Source organism: Thalia democratica, chromosome 3 (assembly GCF_965202585.1).
Source record: "Thalia democratica chromosome 3, ktThaDemo2.hap1.1, whole genome shotgun sequence".
Classification (NCBI taxonomy): Eukaryota; Metazoa; Chordata; class Thaliacea; order Salpida; family Salpidae; genus Thalia; species Thalia democratica.
Window position 1 is genome coordinate 49,542,669 of NC_139167.1, and position 19,106 is coordinate 49,561,774.

Below are 19,106 nucleotides of genomic sequence, written 5' to 3' on the forward strand. Positions count from 1 at the left end.
GAAACAAACCGTTTTTATGTAGTAAGATAATCAAATAAAAAACAGTTCTTTTTAATAACATATTATCCTTTTTATAGTCTAGTGTGCACAGAACTATTTTTTCAGTAGTTTACTAAGCAAAGTATTTGAAAAGATAAAAAAATCACTGATTTAATGTACTAAATAAGTTGTAACGAAACTTATGTTTCATGAAAAGACTTTAATAATAGTGTTTTTATCATAAAAGATAAAACTATAAAAATTTTACCTTTTTTATTCTAACGTTTAAATTAATATAAAGAGTTTTTTTCTAAAGTTTGAATATTAAGTAAGTGCTTAAAATTGTATTGATTTCAAAACTTGTGGATCAAAATACTAGTTAAAAATATAGTTAAATACAAAGCTGCTTAAATCTAAACAATTTAATCTTTATTATAAGGTAAACTTGGTATCATATCATTGCAAAAAAATGATGTTTTATCGCAAAAAATATAGATAACAACTCAAAGCTTAGTTATTTCATTATTTTTGATATCTCATAGTAATCTTTTAAAAAAGGTATAAACTAATACAGCAATTTAATGATCAATTAACGTTTATTGGTAATTCGTTTTTGTATATAAAGTTTAATTACATTCTTTTAATCAGGCTTTTACTTGCTTCTATTCAAACTTTTGCTTTCTTTTATAGTTATAGTCTATTGAACGATAAGTAAAAAGACGCTCAAAATAGTTGGTCTTAGGACCTGGTGCAGAAAAAAATCTTTCTGTTATCGAGTCGCACACCACGGATACCTTCTAACGTCTTGTCCAGGACAAGTTTTCGCTTTTTTATCCAGATTTTTATTTCTTTTGTTTAGGCTTTTGCTTTCTTTTATTCAGGCTTTTGCTTAAAAACTTAACGTATATACCATATATATATCCAATTAGGTTAATAAGAGATCACAGGAAAACCTAAAAACTAAATTAAGTATAGATAAAAATTACTAGTTTACAAAAACTACAACTTTATTTTTATAACCTTCGAAACATACATGACTGTGTATCTACGTCTCTTGAAAAAACATCAGTTGTTTAAAAACATAAAAACTTTAATTCTCTTCTTTTTCAAGTTTTTTAAGGTATTGCAGTTGTAAAGTTTGGCTCACTACAACTGGTTTTCATATTCTCTACTCTATAGCTTAATATCTCTTTTTTATTCTTTAAAATATTTTTATCTTTCAACGTATCCTCGTTACGTTTGATACTACTTCATTTCTTATCTTCGTATAGTTATTTTCTTTCCCTTTCTAACTTTTTACATTCGGTTTCCAACTCTGTCTTTTCGTATTTCAATTTATAATTTTCGTTTAATAAGTCTTCACTCTTTATTTCAACGTATATTTTTCTTTTTTTTTTCTAACAAAGATTTCATTCCTAATTTTTTAGTTTTTTTAGCAACATTTTTTCTTCGTGCAATCTATTAATGATACTTACCTTACATAGAATTTCTTTGTTCAGTTTTTCCTCTGTTGCCTTATACTTCCTCTTGACTTCAAATTTTCCTTCTTATTAACTACTACCTAAATTTTTTTTATCAAGACTATAATTTCTTCTTTGCCTTTTAAAGATGCACTTTTAGATTTGACAATTTTACTTTCGGGAATCATTCTTTCCTATAGCCCTAATTTTTGTTATAAGTCGCTTATTAACTTCCATCATCTCATTATTTCTAAATTATTCTTTTTTCGTTCTAATACCAAACATTCTTAGCTTTTTTCTCGAACTATTCTTGTCTAGATGAAGCTTGTTTGAGATTGTCTCCTTTGTTTTTTTCTCTCTCTTGCAACATTCGCCTAGAAACAAAATTAAATCGCGGTCATCGAAATAAAGTATGTCTTATACAGAATTATGATTATAAGTTTCCTTGAGGCAATGTTTATAAAAAATGTACCTGTGCAGGTGCACAGTTATAACAAATAAATAAGTATTAATGCACGCAAATTTTTATGAGCAGTTAAAGTATTTTTAGGTCGATTGATATTCTTTATTAAATTATTAACAAAAACTGTTTTCGATAGCTTTTAGTAAGTGTACTACACTTAACAAATACTGTAAAATTATGATAATTGTATTTTTTGTATAGCTAAGTATAAATATATTAATTAAAACTATATTTTTTTTTACAAACTTGAATAAATGTTTAAATATATGAGTTTAACTATACTAAAATAATAATGTACAGAACCACAAAAAATACTGAAAATAGTAATAAATTTTTTTCTTTTTCAAAAAAATAAGTAAATAAATAACAACAATAAATAAGATAAAAAACACAAATAATCATAAAATAAGTCAACCTATTACTAGTTTTAAATTTTTTTAGTGATTTTAGCTCATGATTTAAACTTTTAACTTTCTTTGTTTTCTGGCAAAAACATATTAAGAGACTAATAATTTTATTTACACTTATAATATGTCGACTATGAAATATAGTTGTTTACTAATACACTAACAAACTACAAACAGAAAAAAAAAATATAATACAACTTTCTACAAACTAGACTGGACCAATGCTATTGAAACCCAGTTTATAAACCCCTACTCAAAAAAACAAATAAATACTTACTCGGATGAAAAATTGATACTAATCTACTGTTTATAAAAAAAAAAAAAAAGTTCCTGTTCATCTTATTTAAACTTTATTCAATTAATTGATCATTTAATAAGTATTCTTTTAGTTCAATCTGGAACCTTCCAAAATGGCTTTGATCTTTTAACTTAATAGTTAGGTCTGTCCAAAGTTTACTACCCTAATAATACTACCTGTTTACTACCCTGCTAGTAATTTATGACCATTATTGCTTTTAAATCTTGGTAAGAAAAAAATTGTTTTTGAGCACCTAGTTGAATGGCTATGTACATTATTTATATTTGTAAAGTAACACTTTAAACTTACCAGTAAAAAACTATGTACAAATTTGAACATAAAACCTCACAACTCATATTTAAATAAATTTTCAAGATTTAATATTTTTTTGTCACTTTCAAATTTCTTACACTCTCGTTGTATTTTTATAGTAAATGCACCTGAGTGCTTTATTTAAGAGTACATTGGTTTAATTATTTTTTTTTATTAGTTCTGCCCCAGCATAACAGACCATACCTTGTATGGCTCATAAAAAGAGAATTAAAAATTAAGTATAGAGATTTTTCATTTAAAAAGTACCTTGTTTTATAAATAACATTAATTGCTCTTAATAGTTTACCATTTCAATATGTTCCACCCAACTTAAATTATTATCTATTATTACTCCTAAGTACTTATAACTTTTTACCGTTCTTACTATTTTTTTACCTATTTTGACACAAAAAGTTGTTTTAACTCGATGAAATAAAATGCTTTTAGTTTTACCTATATTTGATTTAAGTCTATTTTCTTCAAGTCAAATTGAGACTTTTTGAAGTTCAAAATTAAGGTTGTCACTGTCTTGTAAATGTGTGTTTTTATTAAATGTTTTATACAGTAAGGTATCGTCTGCAAAATTTATTACTTTTAAGCTAGTATTGTTTTGTAAGTCAATAATGTGTATGAGAAATAAAAGAGGTGCTAGGACTGAACTTTGTGGAACTCCTACATCAATTTTCTCACGTGTTGATTCATACCCGCCGAAATTAACATACTGTTCCCTTTCAGTCAAGTAAGATTTAATTAACGATTGCAACTTCCCTCTTACACCATAACATCCTAATTTTTTTGGCAAAATCCTTCTATCAACACTGTCAAATGCTTTACTTAAACCAAGTAACACAGCACATACTGCTTCTCTCTTATCAAACCTGTTCAGAACACCTTCTACAAATTCAGACAAAGACATGGTAGTAGAATAGTACTCTCGAAAATCAAACTGTGAATTGTTTAAAATATTGTTTTTAATAAAAAACTATATAAATTATTGTATATTACTTTTTCAATTATTTTATTTAAGTTAGATAAAATTGAGATTGGTATACAGCTGCCTGTTAAACTTTTTAATCCTGATTTGAATATTGGAATTATTTTTGCTAATTTTAACCTATTCGGACATTTACTTTCATAATATGCTTGATTAATCAATTCACTTAAAACTTTAGAGATAGGACTGCTAATTTTTTAAAGAATTTTAACTGATAGATTATCATGACCATTGGCATTACAATAGTTTCTAATTAACAAGAAGTTTACAAAAAGTTTAGTTATAGAAATAGTAAAACTAATTAAATAAAATTAATTTTTGAATTATCTATACCATTTTTATTTGAAAAAACTTTACTTTTTCATTAAAAAACACATAAACGAAAAATATTCTAAATTTTATTCTAGATAACAATTTTTAACAAACAGATGGAGTATTTTAAGGGGACAACTTTTTTTTTAATATTTGAGATCTTCTTACATTAAAGTTGCATTAGAAATCATATTTCTAATTTTCCTCAATAGCTTTAATTCTATTCTCCAATTCATTTATATTGGTAATCTCGCGAAAATGACTTTTGGGGTGTCAAATAATTTACTGATGCGAGCAGTAAGGTGAATGGTTGTATGAAATTATAACAAAAAATATTTAACTAGAAATAAAAGAAGAATAGTCATAATTGATCTAATAAGTTAATAAGTCTGTTACCAAAGAAAACATAGTAATGTTTCTAAAATATTTTCTAATTTATGAAAACTTCCAAGTATTGGTTTAAGAAAAATAAACACAAAATACTTAATTTAATTTTGTACTCTATTTAAACTAAAACTGAAATTTTAAATCTTTGAAACTATCTTTTAAATTCAACAATGATTTGTTTCAGTTCAAATTTAAGATCTATTAATTTATAAATGAAAAGGCAAACTACAGCTCTTTATTGAGTTTAAAAAATATTCAAATGCAAAAAAATTAGTTTGATTTTTGCAATCAGTTGTAACTATGTACTTAAACAAATTTTTAATATTTAGATTTATCGCAAAGCTTTTTTCAAAAACTTAATACTACTGTTTTTACTTTCATAACTAAAACTTATGTTTATATTTTACTACTTTGACTTTAAGGTCAATTACTTCACTTTAATTTCTTTTTAATGAAAAACATTTATTACAAATTCGATATTATAATTTTTCAAAACTTAGTATTTTAAAGTTGATAGTTGAAATAATATTAATTCAAACGAGCTTTTAGCTTTAACCTTAGCAAGAATTTATGTTAATTTGAGTAATAGTCACTTAAAATGTAAAGAAAATTTATAAAAAAAAAGGAAACTATTTTGGATATCAATATATTATAAGAAACATACAAATGAATTAATTTTTTTGATCTCAAATAAACAAGATCGGAAGGCTTTTAAAATCAAGAATTCGCTTTTGTTAGAAATTTTTTTAACGTATAAAAATACTTTTATTCAGATAGAAAGGAGATTTTTTAAGTTTTAATAATATATCTATACTTTTACATGAACGGTAGATGATTTTACAAAATCTTGTTTCTTAACGAACTCTTAAGTTGTTTCACGTCAGTTATAAATTTTTACGATGAAAAAACGACAGTAACCGATATTTATTATAAGAAATTAAGTTTATTTATGCTTTTTATTAGCTATTAACACAAACATAGTGTTTCAGTGTTAAATAAATCATTTTTAACTTAGGTAAATTTTCTGAAAAATAATATAACAGCTCAATTGGAAAACCAGCTTTTAAAAAACATACTAAGTTTTAGTTGATTTTATAAAACAAGACAACTAACGTTTCATATGTGTAAAAATAAATGTTTTTTTAATTTAAAAGTTCAATATTAAGTAAGGTAAAAAAAAAAACAGCAAACAACTTGTTTTAAATACGCGTTTTTAGAACTTTTTTGTCTAGAGTTTTTTCATTGTAACAACTTTTTGAATCTTAACATAAGTGGTTTTTATGTTTAGTTATTTTTCTAAACACTTGTTATATGTTTTAAAGTGTTTAATTAATTTTGGTTTAATAGAGCGAGTTTAACAGTAAGCTATGTTTCATTTTAATTAAAGTTAGTGTAAAATACAAGCTAGCTGCAAGAAGGTATTCCAATTTATTAGTTTAAATTTACTAGCTATTAGTTTGTTTATACAGATCCTAACGATGAAAGTTCTTTGGAATGAACAATAACAACAACTTGCACAGTAATTTTCTTTATGTAACTAACATATACTTCTCTTTATTAAACAGTAAACACAGTTTCAGATTAAGGCTTATTTAAAAATCTTTATATGACAGTTGAACACCTGCAATAGGTAATGGCTGAAATGAATTTGAAAAACAGTTTGTTTTATTCGAGCTACAGTTAATAAATAAAACTTACTTATAATATTAAAAGAGATAATTTCTCAACACTAATTAGTGGACTATTTGGATAAGATTCGTATAGTTATGTGTAAATCGAAAAAATGCAAATGTTAGTCTTACAAGTCAATATTGTTACAACTACAAATTATTTCAATTTTTTTGTTAGTAAGCTGTATCGATAACCTAAACAATGTTTTTTTATTGTAAAATTCTGTATACTATAATAGTTTTTCTAAATAGTTTTATTTTTAATACTTTATTATTTCGCAGAAAGATAACGTTTTACAATATATAATTAGTAATACGTAGAATTCGACAATTATCATTTTATATTAACAATTTTACTAATTAATTTAAACCGGTTTAAATTCGACTTTAAATAAATAGATAAAACTTGATTATAGAATGCGTATTTTTAAAATCCTTATAAAATTTACTTGATCCTAGTAGCAATTCAGACTTTTTAGTTTCAAGAAAATAAAATTATTCAAAATTTACTTTGGTTGTAACTATAAAAATTTTTAGCAACAGTATCTAAATCAAAACACCTTTAGATTTGATTCAAGTTTAAAACTGTATGGAGTTGCCACTCGTTTTTTCAAAAATTTTTCCAGGTTTTTAAAAATACACATTTTTGGGTATATTTTTAGTTTAAAGTTAAGGTAAAAAACTGTGTTAAATAGTAAAAAAAATTAAAAAGATACTGTAAAGCTACTTCTAATGTGTTTTTTAATAAAAAAAATTATAATGACAAAAAACTTTATGTAAATGGTAGATTTTTTGTGTAAAATCAAAAATTTTCTACTTAACATGTATAAATTGTTAAAAATTCCAGGTTTTTTGATTAAATTGTCAAATTCCAGGTTTTCCAGGTAAAGTGGCAACCATATGCATGACTAATGAAAAACTACTTTTGCACAAATAAAGATTTTAAATTTCATCGAAAACATAAAATAGTCATGCTTAACTATCATAAAGCGTTTAATCTCTCTTCAACCTAAACTTATATAATCTCTACTTTTTTTTTTATCGTAGCTAAAAATTAAAACTATAGAGTTTGAATACATTGTAAACAATTTTGGTTTTAACTATAGTAAGTTCGTTTTGATATATATTAAATGATATTTAATACCAATAAATTCATATTCTACTAAAGCATGCGAAAAATAACCTTCAAATCAGGTATTTAAAAAATTCTATTTTGAAACAAATAAAATTTATAGCATTAGATTATTAGAACTACAAATTTATAAGCTACTATATAGAATAAAAAATATTATAACTTTTTTTCTAAATTTAAGCATCTTAATTTGGTAAATAAAATTTTATTAACATGTGTTGTAATTAAGAATCAATCAAAATGTAAAAAAATGTTTAACAATTTTACCTATCAGGTTTCAAATTCAGGTTAAAAAATAATATTTTTAATAATAATTCTTTATTAATTTTACACATTCTCAAAATAATAAACCATATAGTCATGTATTGAACGAATAAAAATACTAACTGTTCTGATAACTGTTTCACTAAAACTTAAAAATTATTGCTAATCAAAAAATTATATGTAAGCAATTTATAATTACTTTTAATAGGGTTGCCAAAGGTTTCTGGAATGTTTTTACAGGTTTTCTTATTTTCTTCGAGGTTTTTGAAAATAAAAGTTTCTTAGACCAATTTTAGTATAAAATTAAGGTTAAAATGGTATTTAAATGTCGAAAATAGACTATGATGCTACTTTAGATGTGTTTGATAAAAAAATCTAAACAATAGAGAATTTATTTTTTATATCTAGTCTAAATTTTGTCATTATACATGTAAAAATTGTTTAAAATTCCAGGTACTTAAGTGATTTTTGATCAAAATTTTGGTATTTCCCAAAATTTTCAAATTTCATGTTCTCCAGGTTTTTTTTTGTATAAACTATCAAATTCCAGGTTTTCTGGCAACCCTGTTTTAACTATCAAAAATTCAGAAAGTGATTAAGTATTTTTTTATTATTTGCATTAATGAGTATCAATAAAGGGTATATAAATCTTAAAAAGAAAAATATCAAACTATAATTGAAGTGCATAATGAAACTTCTTGGTGTATATGCTTGTGCGTATGATAATTAGTAAAACGGGAACTGTTTTTTTTTTCACATTTTATTATATTATAAAAATTTTTTTTAAGAAAACTACATTAACAGATTGGGAACGGGTCACTTTTGCACGAGCGTCACTTTTGCACGAGGGGACACTTTTGCACGAGGGTCACTTTTGCACGAAGGGTCACTTTTGCACGAGGGGACACTTTTGCACGGCGACTCTTTTGCACGAGGGTCACTTTAGCACGAGGGGACAATTTTGCACGGCGACACTTTTGCACGGAGGGTCACTTTTGCACAAGGGGACACTTTTGCACGGCGACACTTTTGCACGAGCATCACTTTAGCACGAGGGGACACTTTTGCACAGCGACACTTTTGCACGGAGGGTCACTTTTGCACGAAGGGACACATTTGCACGGCGTCACTTTTGCACGAAGGGACACTTTTGCACGGCGTCACTTTTACACAAGGAGACACTTTTGCACGGCGAAATTTTTACACGGCAAAACTTTTGCAACAACGTTACATTTGCATAGTGATATTTTTGCAAAGCGTCACTTTTGCACGGCGTTATATTTTCACGGATATACTTATAAACTGCAAAAATTTTAAACAATCAGCCAATTTTGAACGGAGCTTCACTTTTGCATGCTTTTAATTTTTATTTTCTCAAACAAAAATTTAAATCATTTTTTTCAGTTAACTTAAATAATATTTGCTTTTATAGTCAAGTTGTTTTAAATAAATAAAGTGTGGTAGTTTTATAATGAAGTTTTAATGTAAAGTTTTTATTTAAAGTTTACGTAAAACATTATAATAACGTACCACAATTCACTATTTTTATTTATTATCCTAATTTACACAAACTAGATGAATACAAAACTTTAAATAAAAACAATTTGAATACATTAAATATAAATAAACTGAATTTTGTTATTTTTTAAACAGAAAGATAAACTTAATTTAGCAAGGTTTTTAAACACGAGTTTTGAGTATTATTGTTTACTTATTTTCTCTTGATGTTAAAATTAGCATTATATAGATGTTAAAAAAATATTTTAAATTTATTTTATTTTCAAACACTTCTTAAATTAAAAAAAAAAGATTTAGTTAGTTTATGGAATGTAAAGGTATTTCAGACTTTACTTAATGTTTATTTTTATTTTTTAATTTAGCGAAAGAATAAAAAAAAACAACAAAACAGCGCATTTTTCATGATTCAAACTTGGATAATTTCTTTACTATAATGTTGAATTTTATGTTTGCTATTATTAATCTATAACATTAACGTTTGCTGTTTAAGATTTTAAATCTTTCATTTTTTGCCTTTAATATAGGTATATTATAAAATTTTAATTGGCAGTTCCTTTTTATGTTACAGATTTGGTAGTAGATAAAAAAATCTTAATCGGCCAACATGCAAAATTGATTTTCCAGGCAAAAAAAGTCATAGTGGCAAAATGTCGCTGAGCAAAAATTTCATCGTAAAAATGTGACGTTGTGCAACAATGCTGCCGTAAAAAATTGTCATTGTAAAAAATGTCGCCGTGCAAAAGTGTCTCCTCGTGCAAAAGTATCGCCGTGCAAAAGTGTCCCTTCGTGCAAAAGTGTCGCCGTGCAAAAGTGTCCCCTCGTGCAAAAGTGACCCTTCGTGCAAAAGTGACGCAGTGCAAAAGTGTCCCCTCGTGCTAAAGTGACCCTCGTGCAAAAGAGTCGCCGTGCAAAAGTGTCCCCTCGTGCAAAAGTGACCCTTCGTGCAAAAGTGACCCTCGTGCAAAAGTGTCCCCTCGTGCAAAAGTGACGCTCGTGCAAAAGTGACACCCACCCTAACAGATTAGCTTAATATTGTCCATTGAAAACAAGTTTGTAAACATTAGAATATATGTAAAACTGTATAGCGAATTAGACTATTCAACTAAACTATTATAATTAAAAAAGTAAAACATGTTTTTTTTGATATACTTTAAAATTAAACTTGGTGAAACTTTTGTTTTCTAATATTTCAAATATAGAATGAAATAAATACATTCAAAAAAAACCTAAAACTAAATTAATTAAATAATTGGCACTATAAAGATATTTGTAAAACTTTAAAATTAAATTGCACAATATAGATAGTAATAATAAAGCACCTTCAACATTATAAAATTTTACTACAATTTAGTCCAAACAAAAACTTAAAAACTCCTAAAAACACTGATAAGTTAAGACGTTGACTTATTGAATTTTTATAAGCATTTTAAAAAGACTTAATTAAAACTCAATTCGAATTAAATAACTATAACTGGTACTAAAACTATAAACTTTAAATTATTTTCAATCTATTTAATATTTTGAGGTCAGTCGTTTAAAAATTTACTAACTTAAGGTATGAGACTATGTTTTTTTACTAAGTTCTGACGGAGGCTTTCCTTCGACACCGAAAAGAATTTGAAAGACCTGATGCAGCTGGTGATCTTGCAAAAATTTGAAAAACATTCCCAAGTCCATGTGGTAATCCCTGCCTCCGTGAACTGCAAAGTTCTTTTCTTCGAATTCCTCATGTTGAAAGCGACAAAATGAAGATAAACTTTCACTTTTGTCCAGCTGCTTGTCGAAACGATCAACTAAACTTATGCGCTTCCAGTTCATATTTCGCAACCTGGAAAAAATGTTGAAGTTTAAAAGATAATTAAAATGTGCGGGTTTTATTACTGTGAACTTAGAATATGATACAAGAAACTATGAAGTGTTTTAAGATTTTTTTTAAATAAATGTTGACCTATATGTATATGTAAATTTATACCATTTCAAACGTTCAAATTTGTAGTAGGTAACTACTAGGAAAAACTTTGTTTCAAGAACACAATAAAAACTAAATTAATATAATTCAAAAATCTCAAAGTACAGAATTTTAATAATAGAGTAGGTTAAATCTACAGTGCAGTTTTTTCAAGACACCTGTAACATGCTGAACATTAACAAAAGACTAATTGAAGATTTGGTAATTTTACATTCTTGCTGACCCTTAAGTCGAAAACAGTTAAAATAAATATATATTTAAAAAAAAAAAGTGAATTACTTGATCAAATCAAAATATTGATATTTGAAACTCACATTTTATTGTAAACGGTTCAACTTGTTATCTTGTTTTTGAAAATAAGTGTTTTTACAAATGTTCTTAATAGTTTTATTTAAACACTCGATCAAACTGCATTTGTCAGCTTTACTAACTAAATTTTCAATTTTAAGATTTAAAAAAAAAACTTTTATGTGTTACCAAGTTTAGGTCAAAAGAAAAAATTTTAAGTTAAAGTTAGAAAAATAAATTCCACAACTATACTATGAAAAGGTAGATATTCTGACAATACTAGTACTAAATAATTCAGAATTCAATAATCAAGTCAGAACAAAATAGATTTTAATCAAATTTAAAAGTAGTGCTCTTAAGCGATCTTTAGGAACCAGTTGTACTAAAAAAAATCAAGTGTTTTTCGATATTTATTTAAAAAATTTAAATTCTAAGATACAAAAAACTGACAAAACAATACATACCTTCTCCAATACTCTTCACAGTTTTCTTGTAACCCTTCAGCGCATATAACTCCAGGTTTTCCAGGCAAGCTAAAACCTTTTAAACTTAGCTCTTTAGACCACTCAAGAATGCACTTTCGCTTTGTTTTGCTGTAAATATGATGGCTGAAAATCCAAAATCTTGAAAAAATCTTTAACTTTTCTGTGGCATTTAATTCTTTTTTAATTCCAGAGCTTAATAATTTTTTGTTATTTTCTGCAGCAGTTTGAAGAAAATATTCTTCACAATTATCGCAAACCCACTCACATACCTGTAAGAATTTAACTTTACATCAGTTGTACAAAACTGTATATGGTCAGTTTAAAAGTATTCTACTTGATTGATTTAAATATATTCAATTTAACATCACTTCAACATTAATTGTTTAAAAAATACTCAAATCTTACCAAACCGTCGCAGATTACCATTATAATATATTTTTTTTAAACTAGATAAGCATATTAAATTTTAAAATCTGCTTTGAAAAACTTATATTGCAATAACATAAGGTTGGGCAAGCCCACCAAGCAAAATTTTTAGTCTGTAAATAGTTTTTAGCTTGAAAACAACTTGTACAAAAAAGTGAAATTGTGTTTTTTATGATAAATATTTTGAATTGAAGTGAGCTTTATATATTATGAACTCAAGTACATAGTAATAGTTATCCAGATCATTTCAGTACACAGTCTTTGCAGTTTTATATGGTAATTCCTAGATTTAGACTGAAATTTTCTATAACCTTTGTTGGTCTGTGCCCAGTTGGGCTTGTAACCAGATGAAACTATGTAGCCTAATAGTTTAGTTGTAACAGCAGCCTATTTATAAAAAAATTTTTAGATATGGCATCTGGAAAATATCTTATGATTTTGATTTGTCAGAACTTCAATTGTCATGTTAACTACTACAGACACATTTAACTTTTAGAGCTTGCTCGTTCAACCTTTTTTCAAACTTTAACTACAGCAAAACTGATACACTTATTTTTTAACAACTTCCTTTCACTAATAAATATACTCACCACTTTGCAAATAATCAATGAATACATGAAAAATACATTACTGTTAAGATAATCAATATTAATACTTAAACTTAATCCTTATCAGGTCTGCAAAATTATAAAAATCCTTAAACATATCTCTTATGATAACTATTTTATAAATCTTATCATAACTTATTACAAACAATTGTCTTATTACAAAAACTAAATGCTTGTTTAGAAAGAATTTCACAATTTAATTATCTACTCTTAATACTGACTATTTATTTATTATGGAATTTTTCAAGTATTGGAATTAGAAATTTCTTATATTCCAAAAAAAAATTATTTACTGTGACAAATGTGAACCCTGAATTTCGTTAATAAAATATTTTTTATTTATTTTATAGTATAATTTGTTAAAATTACATGGCTCAATAAACTTTTTATGACAAATCTCTTTATGGTAAATGACCTTTTCTGGTAAATCTGCTCTGCTGATTAGATAAGTATTCATCCATATTTTAGCAGTAACAAAATAACTGATGTATATAAATTTCAATTATTACTTTTATTAATTTTTTAATCTAAATTGTCTTAGCTTTTGAGTTAAACCTAGTAGTCAATTAACAAAAAATTCTTACTTGGGATAAACACAAATCACCAACATCTAATTCTTTGCTCATAAAGTTCTGTACGTTTTGGTTCAGTCTGACTTCTTCATGGCGACTTAGATTGTTAGATCTAAAAATTTAATATATTTTGAAGTTATAACAATTATGCTATTTATATATTAATACTACTACTTTTTTTAATTTAAATGAATTTAAGTAATTGTTTGTGGCCGATTTAAAATATCTAATAAAAATGTTTATACTGATGCAAATTATCTTGAATTTTTTTTTACTTGGATAAAAATTGTTTCTATAGGAATTTTATTTTAAATCGGCCACAAACAATAGCTTAAATTCATTAATTGTCTAACTAAATAAGATTAGTTAAAATAATAAGATTTATTAAATTGTTTAATATAAAGCAATGAAAGAAGTTTTACTTTTTTGTTTAAAAAGTTAAAAAGAAAAACTTTCTATTTTGATTTAATATCTGTAACTTAGCATAGTTGCCTTTAAATAAATTTAATTTTGGTACACATAATAAGTACACATCTACATTTTGATCCATAGCAATCATCATTAAAAACAAAGATTCAGCACCTTACATAAAATCATACCTTACAGCTATATTTGGAAGTTTACTACCAGGATAGTTACATGGAAGATCTGAATTTATTTCTAATTTGTATTTACCATCAACAACCAGGCAAATATTGATACGTAAGATCTTAAAAGTTATTTCATCTTTTGCTCCATCACTTTCAACAAAAGCTTTCAGTTGACAATAATGCAGTAAATCTGCACAAGAAACTTGACCTTCTTCAGGGTACATGCTCTTCAACAGTTCTATTTCATCAAACTGAAGTTGATAATTATCTAGCCTTTCACTAGTCATACTTTATTTCATTAAAATATACACTACATGATTTTTAAACTTTTGATAAATCTGTTAGAACATTAGTTAAACAGAAAAACATTAAAAAAAATCTTATTTCAAATACTTTAAAAGCAAACATTACTATGAAAATTGTCCTAAACGTAAACTACAAAATTGAACTGTATCTAATAACAAAAAAAATTACTATTACTGTTATTTAATAAACATTTACAAAAATCTAATTTATTTTGGTCAAAAAGTAAATGTTGGAAAATTTTCTACATGAGACGCACATAACAACATTTAATTATAGTAACTTATGTATATATTTTACAAAATGTTTCCTAAAACCTTTGTTTAATGAAAACACAACTTTTTTTTATTCACTTGGTTTCTGGAGATTTTAAAAGAGCGTTTGAGTCCATACCAGCTGCTGTTAATGATGATACTAAATCATCATAATTTTTTTCAAGAGAAATTAACTTAGTTTGGTCATCACTTAAAGTAAGGCAGAGTTGTCTAAATTTTGACAAGTGATCAACAACATTACTTGTTACCTTACCCATCATATCTTGTAAGCTTGGGGCAAGAAATTGATTGTGTTTCTGTTCTAAAATGCGAGCCTTTTTCTTTTCCATGTCAAAGGATTTTAAGTACCTTGATCTCAAATGGTTAAAACTTGGCATATTGACAGGGATAACTTCATTCTCAGCTACATTATATTTTAATGGTTTCCTTTTTCTTTTCTCTCTTTTGAGTTGACTTCCATTTCCAAGATCAGTGAGCTCACTTGCTTTTTTATCTTTTTCTTTTTTCAAAGCTTCAATATTCTTAAGTTGATTTTTTAGCACAATTTCATTTTTTATTTCCTCTCTGGTTCTTGCAAACAACATTGCAAGTTGTTTTTTTCTTGATTTTTCATGGTCCAAATCATATATTATCAGGTCTTTTTCGGAACACTCTGAGTTTCTTGATTTCTTAACTGTATTACAAATATTGTAAAATCTGTTTTTTAACTCTTCAACCGGTCTTTCTTTAATTTCAGGAGGTTGATCAAATCGGTCAAAAATTACATGCCACCTGCAGTCAAACTGATTGGCTAGTTCAAATAACCTATCTGTTTCAGCTTTAGTCCAATCAGTGCCTTCAGACAACAGCTGATCATACTCTTCATCTGTGTACATGGTCAAGTCAAGGTTTCTATTAAATTTACTAAAAACATACTCCTGCCCTTCATCCTCAACTCTGCGCCAGTGGTAAAAAGAAGCGCCATCTGACCTTGCACTGTTGGTAAAAGATGACCATTTCCAGGGTCTCGCTTTCTTTATGCCAAGTTTTGCTTTTGCAGTTGTATAGACAGGTGCTATTGGAACTAGAGGTGGCGCATCAGCGTTATCGTTGTACAAGATGCCAAACAGCTCTCTGTGCATACCTTTAGGTCTTTTGGGTACATTTCTTTGCTTTTTAGGCTGTTTTGGTTTAGAATCTTTTAGTATTGAAGAAACATTTGTAGCATCCTTTTTCTCTTGTATGTCCAAAATATCACATAAATCACCACTAGCCATGTTCTAATAAACTAAGTAAAACAACTGAAAAACATAAAATCAATTTATTTACCTTATAAGTTAACTTTATATACAAAGCTAAAACAGGTATAGATTATTTTTATACTTTTGACTTATTACTTGAATTTAAATATTAAATTATTTTTTTTTAATATTCAGTTTGAGTATAATTGAAGTTTTGGTTTAATCTATAGTAAACTCAAGTAAATCTAACAACATACATAAATATAATTCTCTGAACATCAATAAAATAAAAGTTATAATATCTTAAACTTATTTGAATAGTATTTTTTTAAAACATGTTTTATTATACATAAAGAAAGAACTACATAAAAATGCTGACAAAATATTTTTTATTTCACCTAATGGTCTTTTCATTATAACTATTTACAAGCGTGAACTTAGCTTGACAGGGTTTAAGAGTTTTATAAAAATGTCCAAACTTTAGACCCAATTACTTTCTTTATCTTAATAGCTAATTAAAAACTTTTTTTTTGTTCTAGAGAACAGTCCTTTGTCTTTAATCAAAAAAAAATCCATTGGATTGGAAAAAAAAATCCCTTTAAAAATTTTGAGTTTTTTTCTATTTTTTTATTTATACCCGTTTTTTTCCAAAAATAATAAAATTTTTCAAATTTTATTTTTTTTAAATACTTATTAAAATAAGTAAATGATATTGTAATTTTTTTTTATAGCATAAGCCTGAATAAATTTTTCAGAAAAATTCCAATTTGGCACGATTTTTGTTTTTTAAATATACAGCTTTTTTTGCAAAAATGAATTTTTTTTTAATAATCTTTATTTCTAACACACTTGTATATTTATGTTTTATGATGTTGTGAGATTTATTTCCCAGTTTATAATTTTTTTTGAAATATATGACCCATACAAGTTTTACCTAAATTCTTAGCAATGCTATTTGAGGGATTTCTTGCTCAAGTGTTAAGAATTTAGGTAAAACTTGTATGGGTCATATATTTTAAAAACAATAATAATCTAGGATAATAATGTCATAACATCATAGAACATAAATTTACAAGTGTGTTAAAAATAAAAATTATTAAAAAAATATATTATTTTTGCATAAAAAGCTGTATATCTAAAAAACAAAAATCATGCAAAATTGGAAATTTTCTGAAAAATTTATTCAGGCTTATCTATGGTATAAAAAAAATTGAAAAAAAAATTTACAACATCATTTAACTCATTTTAGTAAGTATGTTAAAAAAATTTATTATTTTTGGAGAAAAGCTTGTATAGTTAAAAAAAGGAAAAAACTCAAAATTTGTAAAGGGACCCCACTCAAAAAGTCAAACCTCAATCCAATGAATTTTTTTTCAATTAAAGACAAAGGACTATTCTCTAGAATAAAAAAAAAGTTTTTAATTAGCTATTAAGATAAGGAAAATAATTGGGGCTAAAGTTTGGACATTTTTATAAAATTCCTAAAACACGCTGTCAAGCTAAGTTAACGCTTGTAATATTTTGAAATAACAAGAAAATTTCTAACTACTTGTATCAAGATTTCAACTCTTTGAATCATAGAACTGTCCTGAGTCATCCTGAGTTTTTAAAATCCTAGAAAAAAAATAACTTTTATAAATTTATAAAAATCAAATTCTTCAACAAATCTGGCTATAAATAACAAACTATTGCAACTAAATCTCATTCAAAATTTTTAAAAAAATTGTCCTGATTGTAAAAATTATTTTAACTTCCTGAGTTATCTTGAGCTGTACTGAGACATACTGAGATTTTCAAAAACTTTAAAATATCCTGAATTATCCTGATTTTGTGACAACCCTGTTTTATGTAAGATAAAAATGTATATTTAATATGAAAATTTTTAGTCTTGTTTAGTTTTTGAATTAAACTGAGTTTGTGGCAACCCTGTTTTATGATAGATAAAAAAATATGTTAAAAATGAAAATTTTTAGGTAAACATTTACAACCAGAGAATTTTAATTATGATTAAAACATAAGAGCTCAGTCTGATTATAGTATTTATAAATTTTAAGTCTTTTTGATAAAATCTTTATAATGCTTTTTTTGATAAGAAATTTTATATACTTTTCCATGTTCCATATACAGTAGGATGCTTATAAAATTGAGATTTTGAGTTTTCAGCTCTGTAATTTTTTTTGTTCATGAAATATCATAAAAACAGCTTGTGGAAAGTTTCAGGTGGTTTGAATACCCTTTAGGGAGGCTTGGCTCAATTTTCTGAAAACAACCTTAATGTAAATGGTAAGGGACCTTAAAAATTCACCCTTAATTTTTTTACTTTTAAACCATTTTGTATATGACAACTATGGCAAAACATAATATATGGAATTTAAGATGGTAGAAGAAGGCTTCACATAGACTTTGTTAATTTTCAGAAATTGTTTATTAATTTTTGTTTATTTTTGCCCAATGAGTTTATGTAGTAATTTCCACATTTAATATGATTTTAAGCTAAACTTGAAGATTGAGTTTTTAAAGATACCATAAAGTTTATGTTGGGGTTGTTTCCAGAAAATCAAGCCAGGTCTCCCTAAAGGTTTCTTTAAATACCTGAAATTTTTCACAAGCTGTTTTTATGATTTTTCATGAACATAAAAACTTTAGTAGTGAAAACTTTAAAATTTCATTTTATATAAGCACCTTAATGTACAGTGTATCAAAATACTTTTTAACAATATTAATGTTAAATATTAAAGTTTTTTTTTTTCAAAAAATCTTAAAAAACAATAGAATCTTAATATAAACATAATCTAGCTGTTTTAAAATTTGTATTTTGACTTTTATTTGTGAAGACTTACTCTCCTGATATTTTAATTTTAAGAAACTATAGAATTTATAACTGCTAAATTTCCACCATACTTAAATTTTTAATGTAGAATATATTGTTTATTGAACAAAAAAAAGAATCTGCTTTAGTATAACTTACACCTTTACTAACTGTTTTAAGTATGACTATTTAGTATTGTGGGTAGGTGTCAAATACGCACAAAGGGACACGCTTGCAGGAAGGCTAATTTGGCACAAATGCATTTCTGCACTAGGGGCCACTTTTGCACAGTATTTTTTGTATCTTTTTTACCCTTGGTCAGCTGTATCACTTTTACCTTTAACCCTTATCCTTGGTCAGAATTT

At 25.9% G+C, this 19,106-nt stretch overlaps 2 protein-coding genes across 2 annotated transcripts; both read right to left on the reverse strand.

The window, feature by feature from the left end:
* Nucleotides 1-10,191: 10,191 nt before the first annotated feature.
* On the reverse strand, nt 10,192-14,433 carry LOC145831497 (RWD domain-containing protein 2B-like). The gene is made up of 4 exons (XM_082938773.1): nt 14,144-14,433; nt 13,557-13,656; nt 11,918-12,207; nt 10,192-11,024 (listed from the first exon to the last, which is right to left on the reverse strand). Exons 1-4 carry the CDS (start codon nt 14,419-14,421, stop codon nt 10,760-10,762), a joined length of 933 nt encoding a protein of 310 aa, XP_082794899.1. The 5' UTR covers nt 14,422-14,433; the 3' UTR covers nt 10,192-10,759.
* Nucleotides 14,434-14,473: 40 nt separating this feature from the next.
* Nucleotides 14,474-16,007, reverse strand: LOC145831516 (DNA methyltransferase 1-associated protein 1-like). Its single transcript, XM_082938795.1, has one exon. The coding sequence runs from the start codon at nt 15,966-15,968 to the stop codon at nt 14,787-14,789; it is 1,182 nt and encodes a 393-aa protein (XP_082794921.1). The 5' UTR covers nt 15,969-16,007; the 3' UTR covers nt 14,474-14,786.
* Nucleotides 16,008-19,106: the final 3,099 nt, after the last annotated feature.

Bases quoted from the DNA above. Each gene is read 5' to 3' on its own strand.
- LOC145831516 (XM_082938795.1), bottom strand. From the start codon at position 15,968: ATGGCTAGTGGTGATTTATGTGATATTTTGGACATACAAGAGAAAAAG.
- LOC145831497 (XM_082938773.1), bottom strand. From the start codon at position 14,421: ATGACTAGTGAAAGGCTAGATAATTATCAACTTCAGTTTGATGAAATA. The intron at 13,657-14,143 runs GTATGATTTTAT...TTAAATTTTTAG, and splicing joins CTTCCAAATATAGCTGTAAG to ATCTAACAATCTAAGTCGCC. The intron at 12,208-13,556 runs GTAAGAATTTTT...AAATTCTTACAG, and splicing joins GTGATTTGTGTTTATCCCAA to GTATGTGAGTGGGTTTGCGA.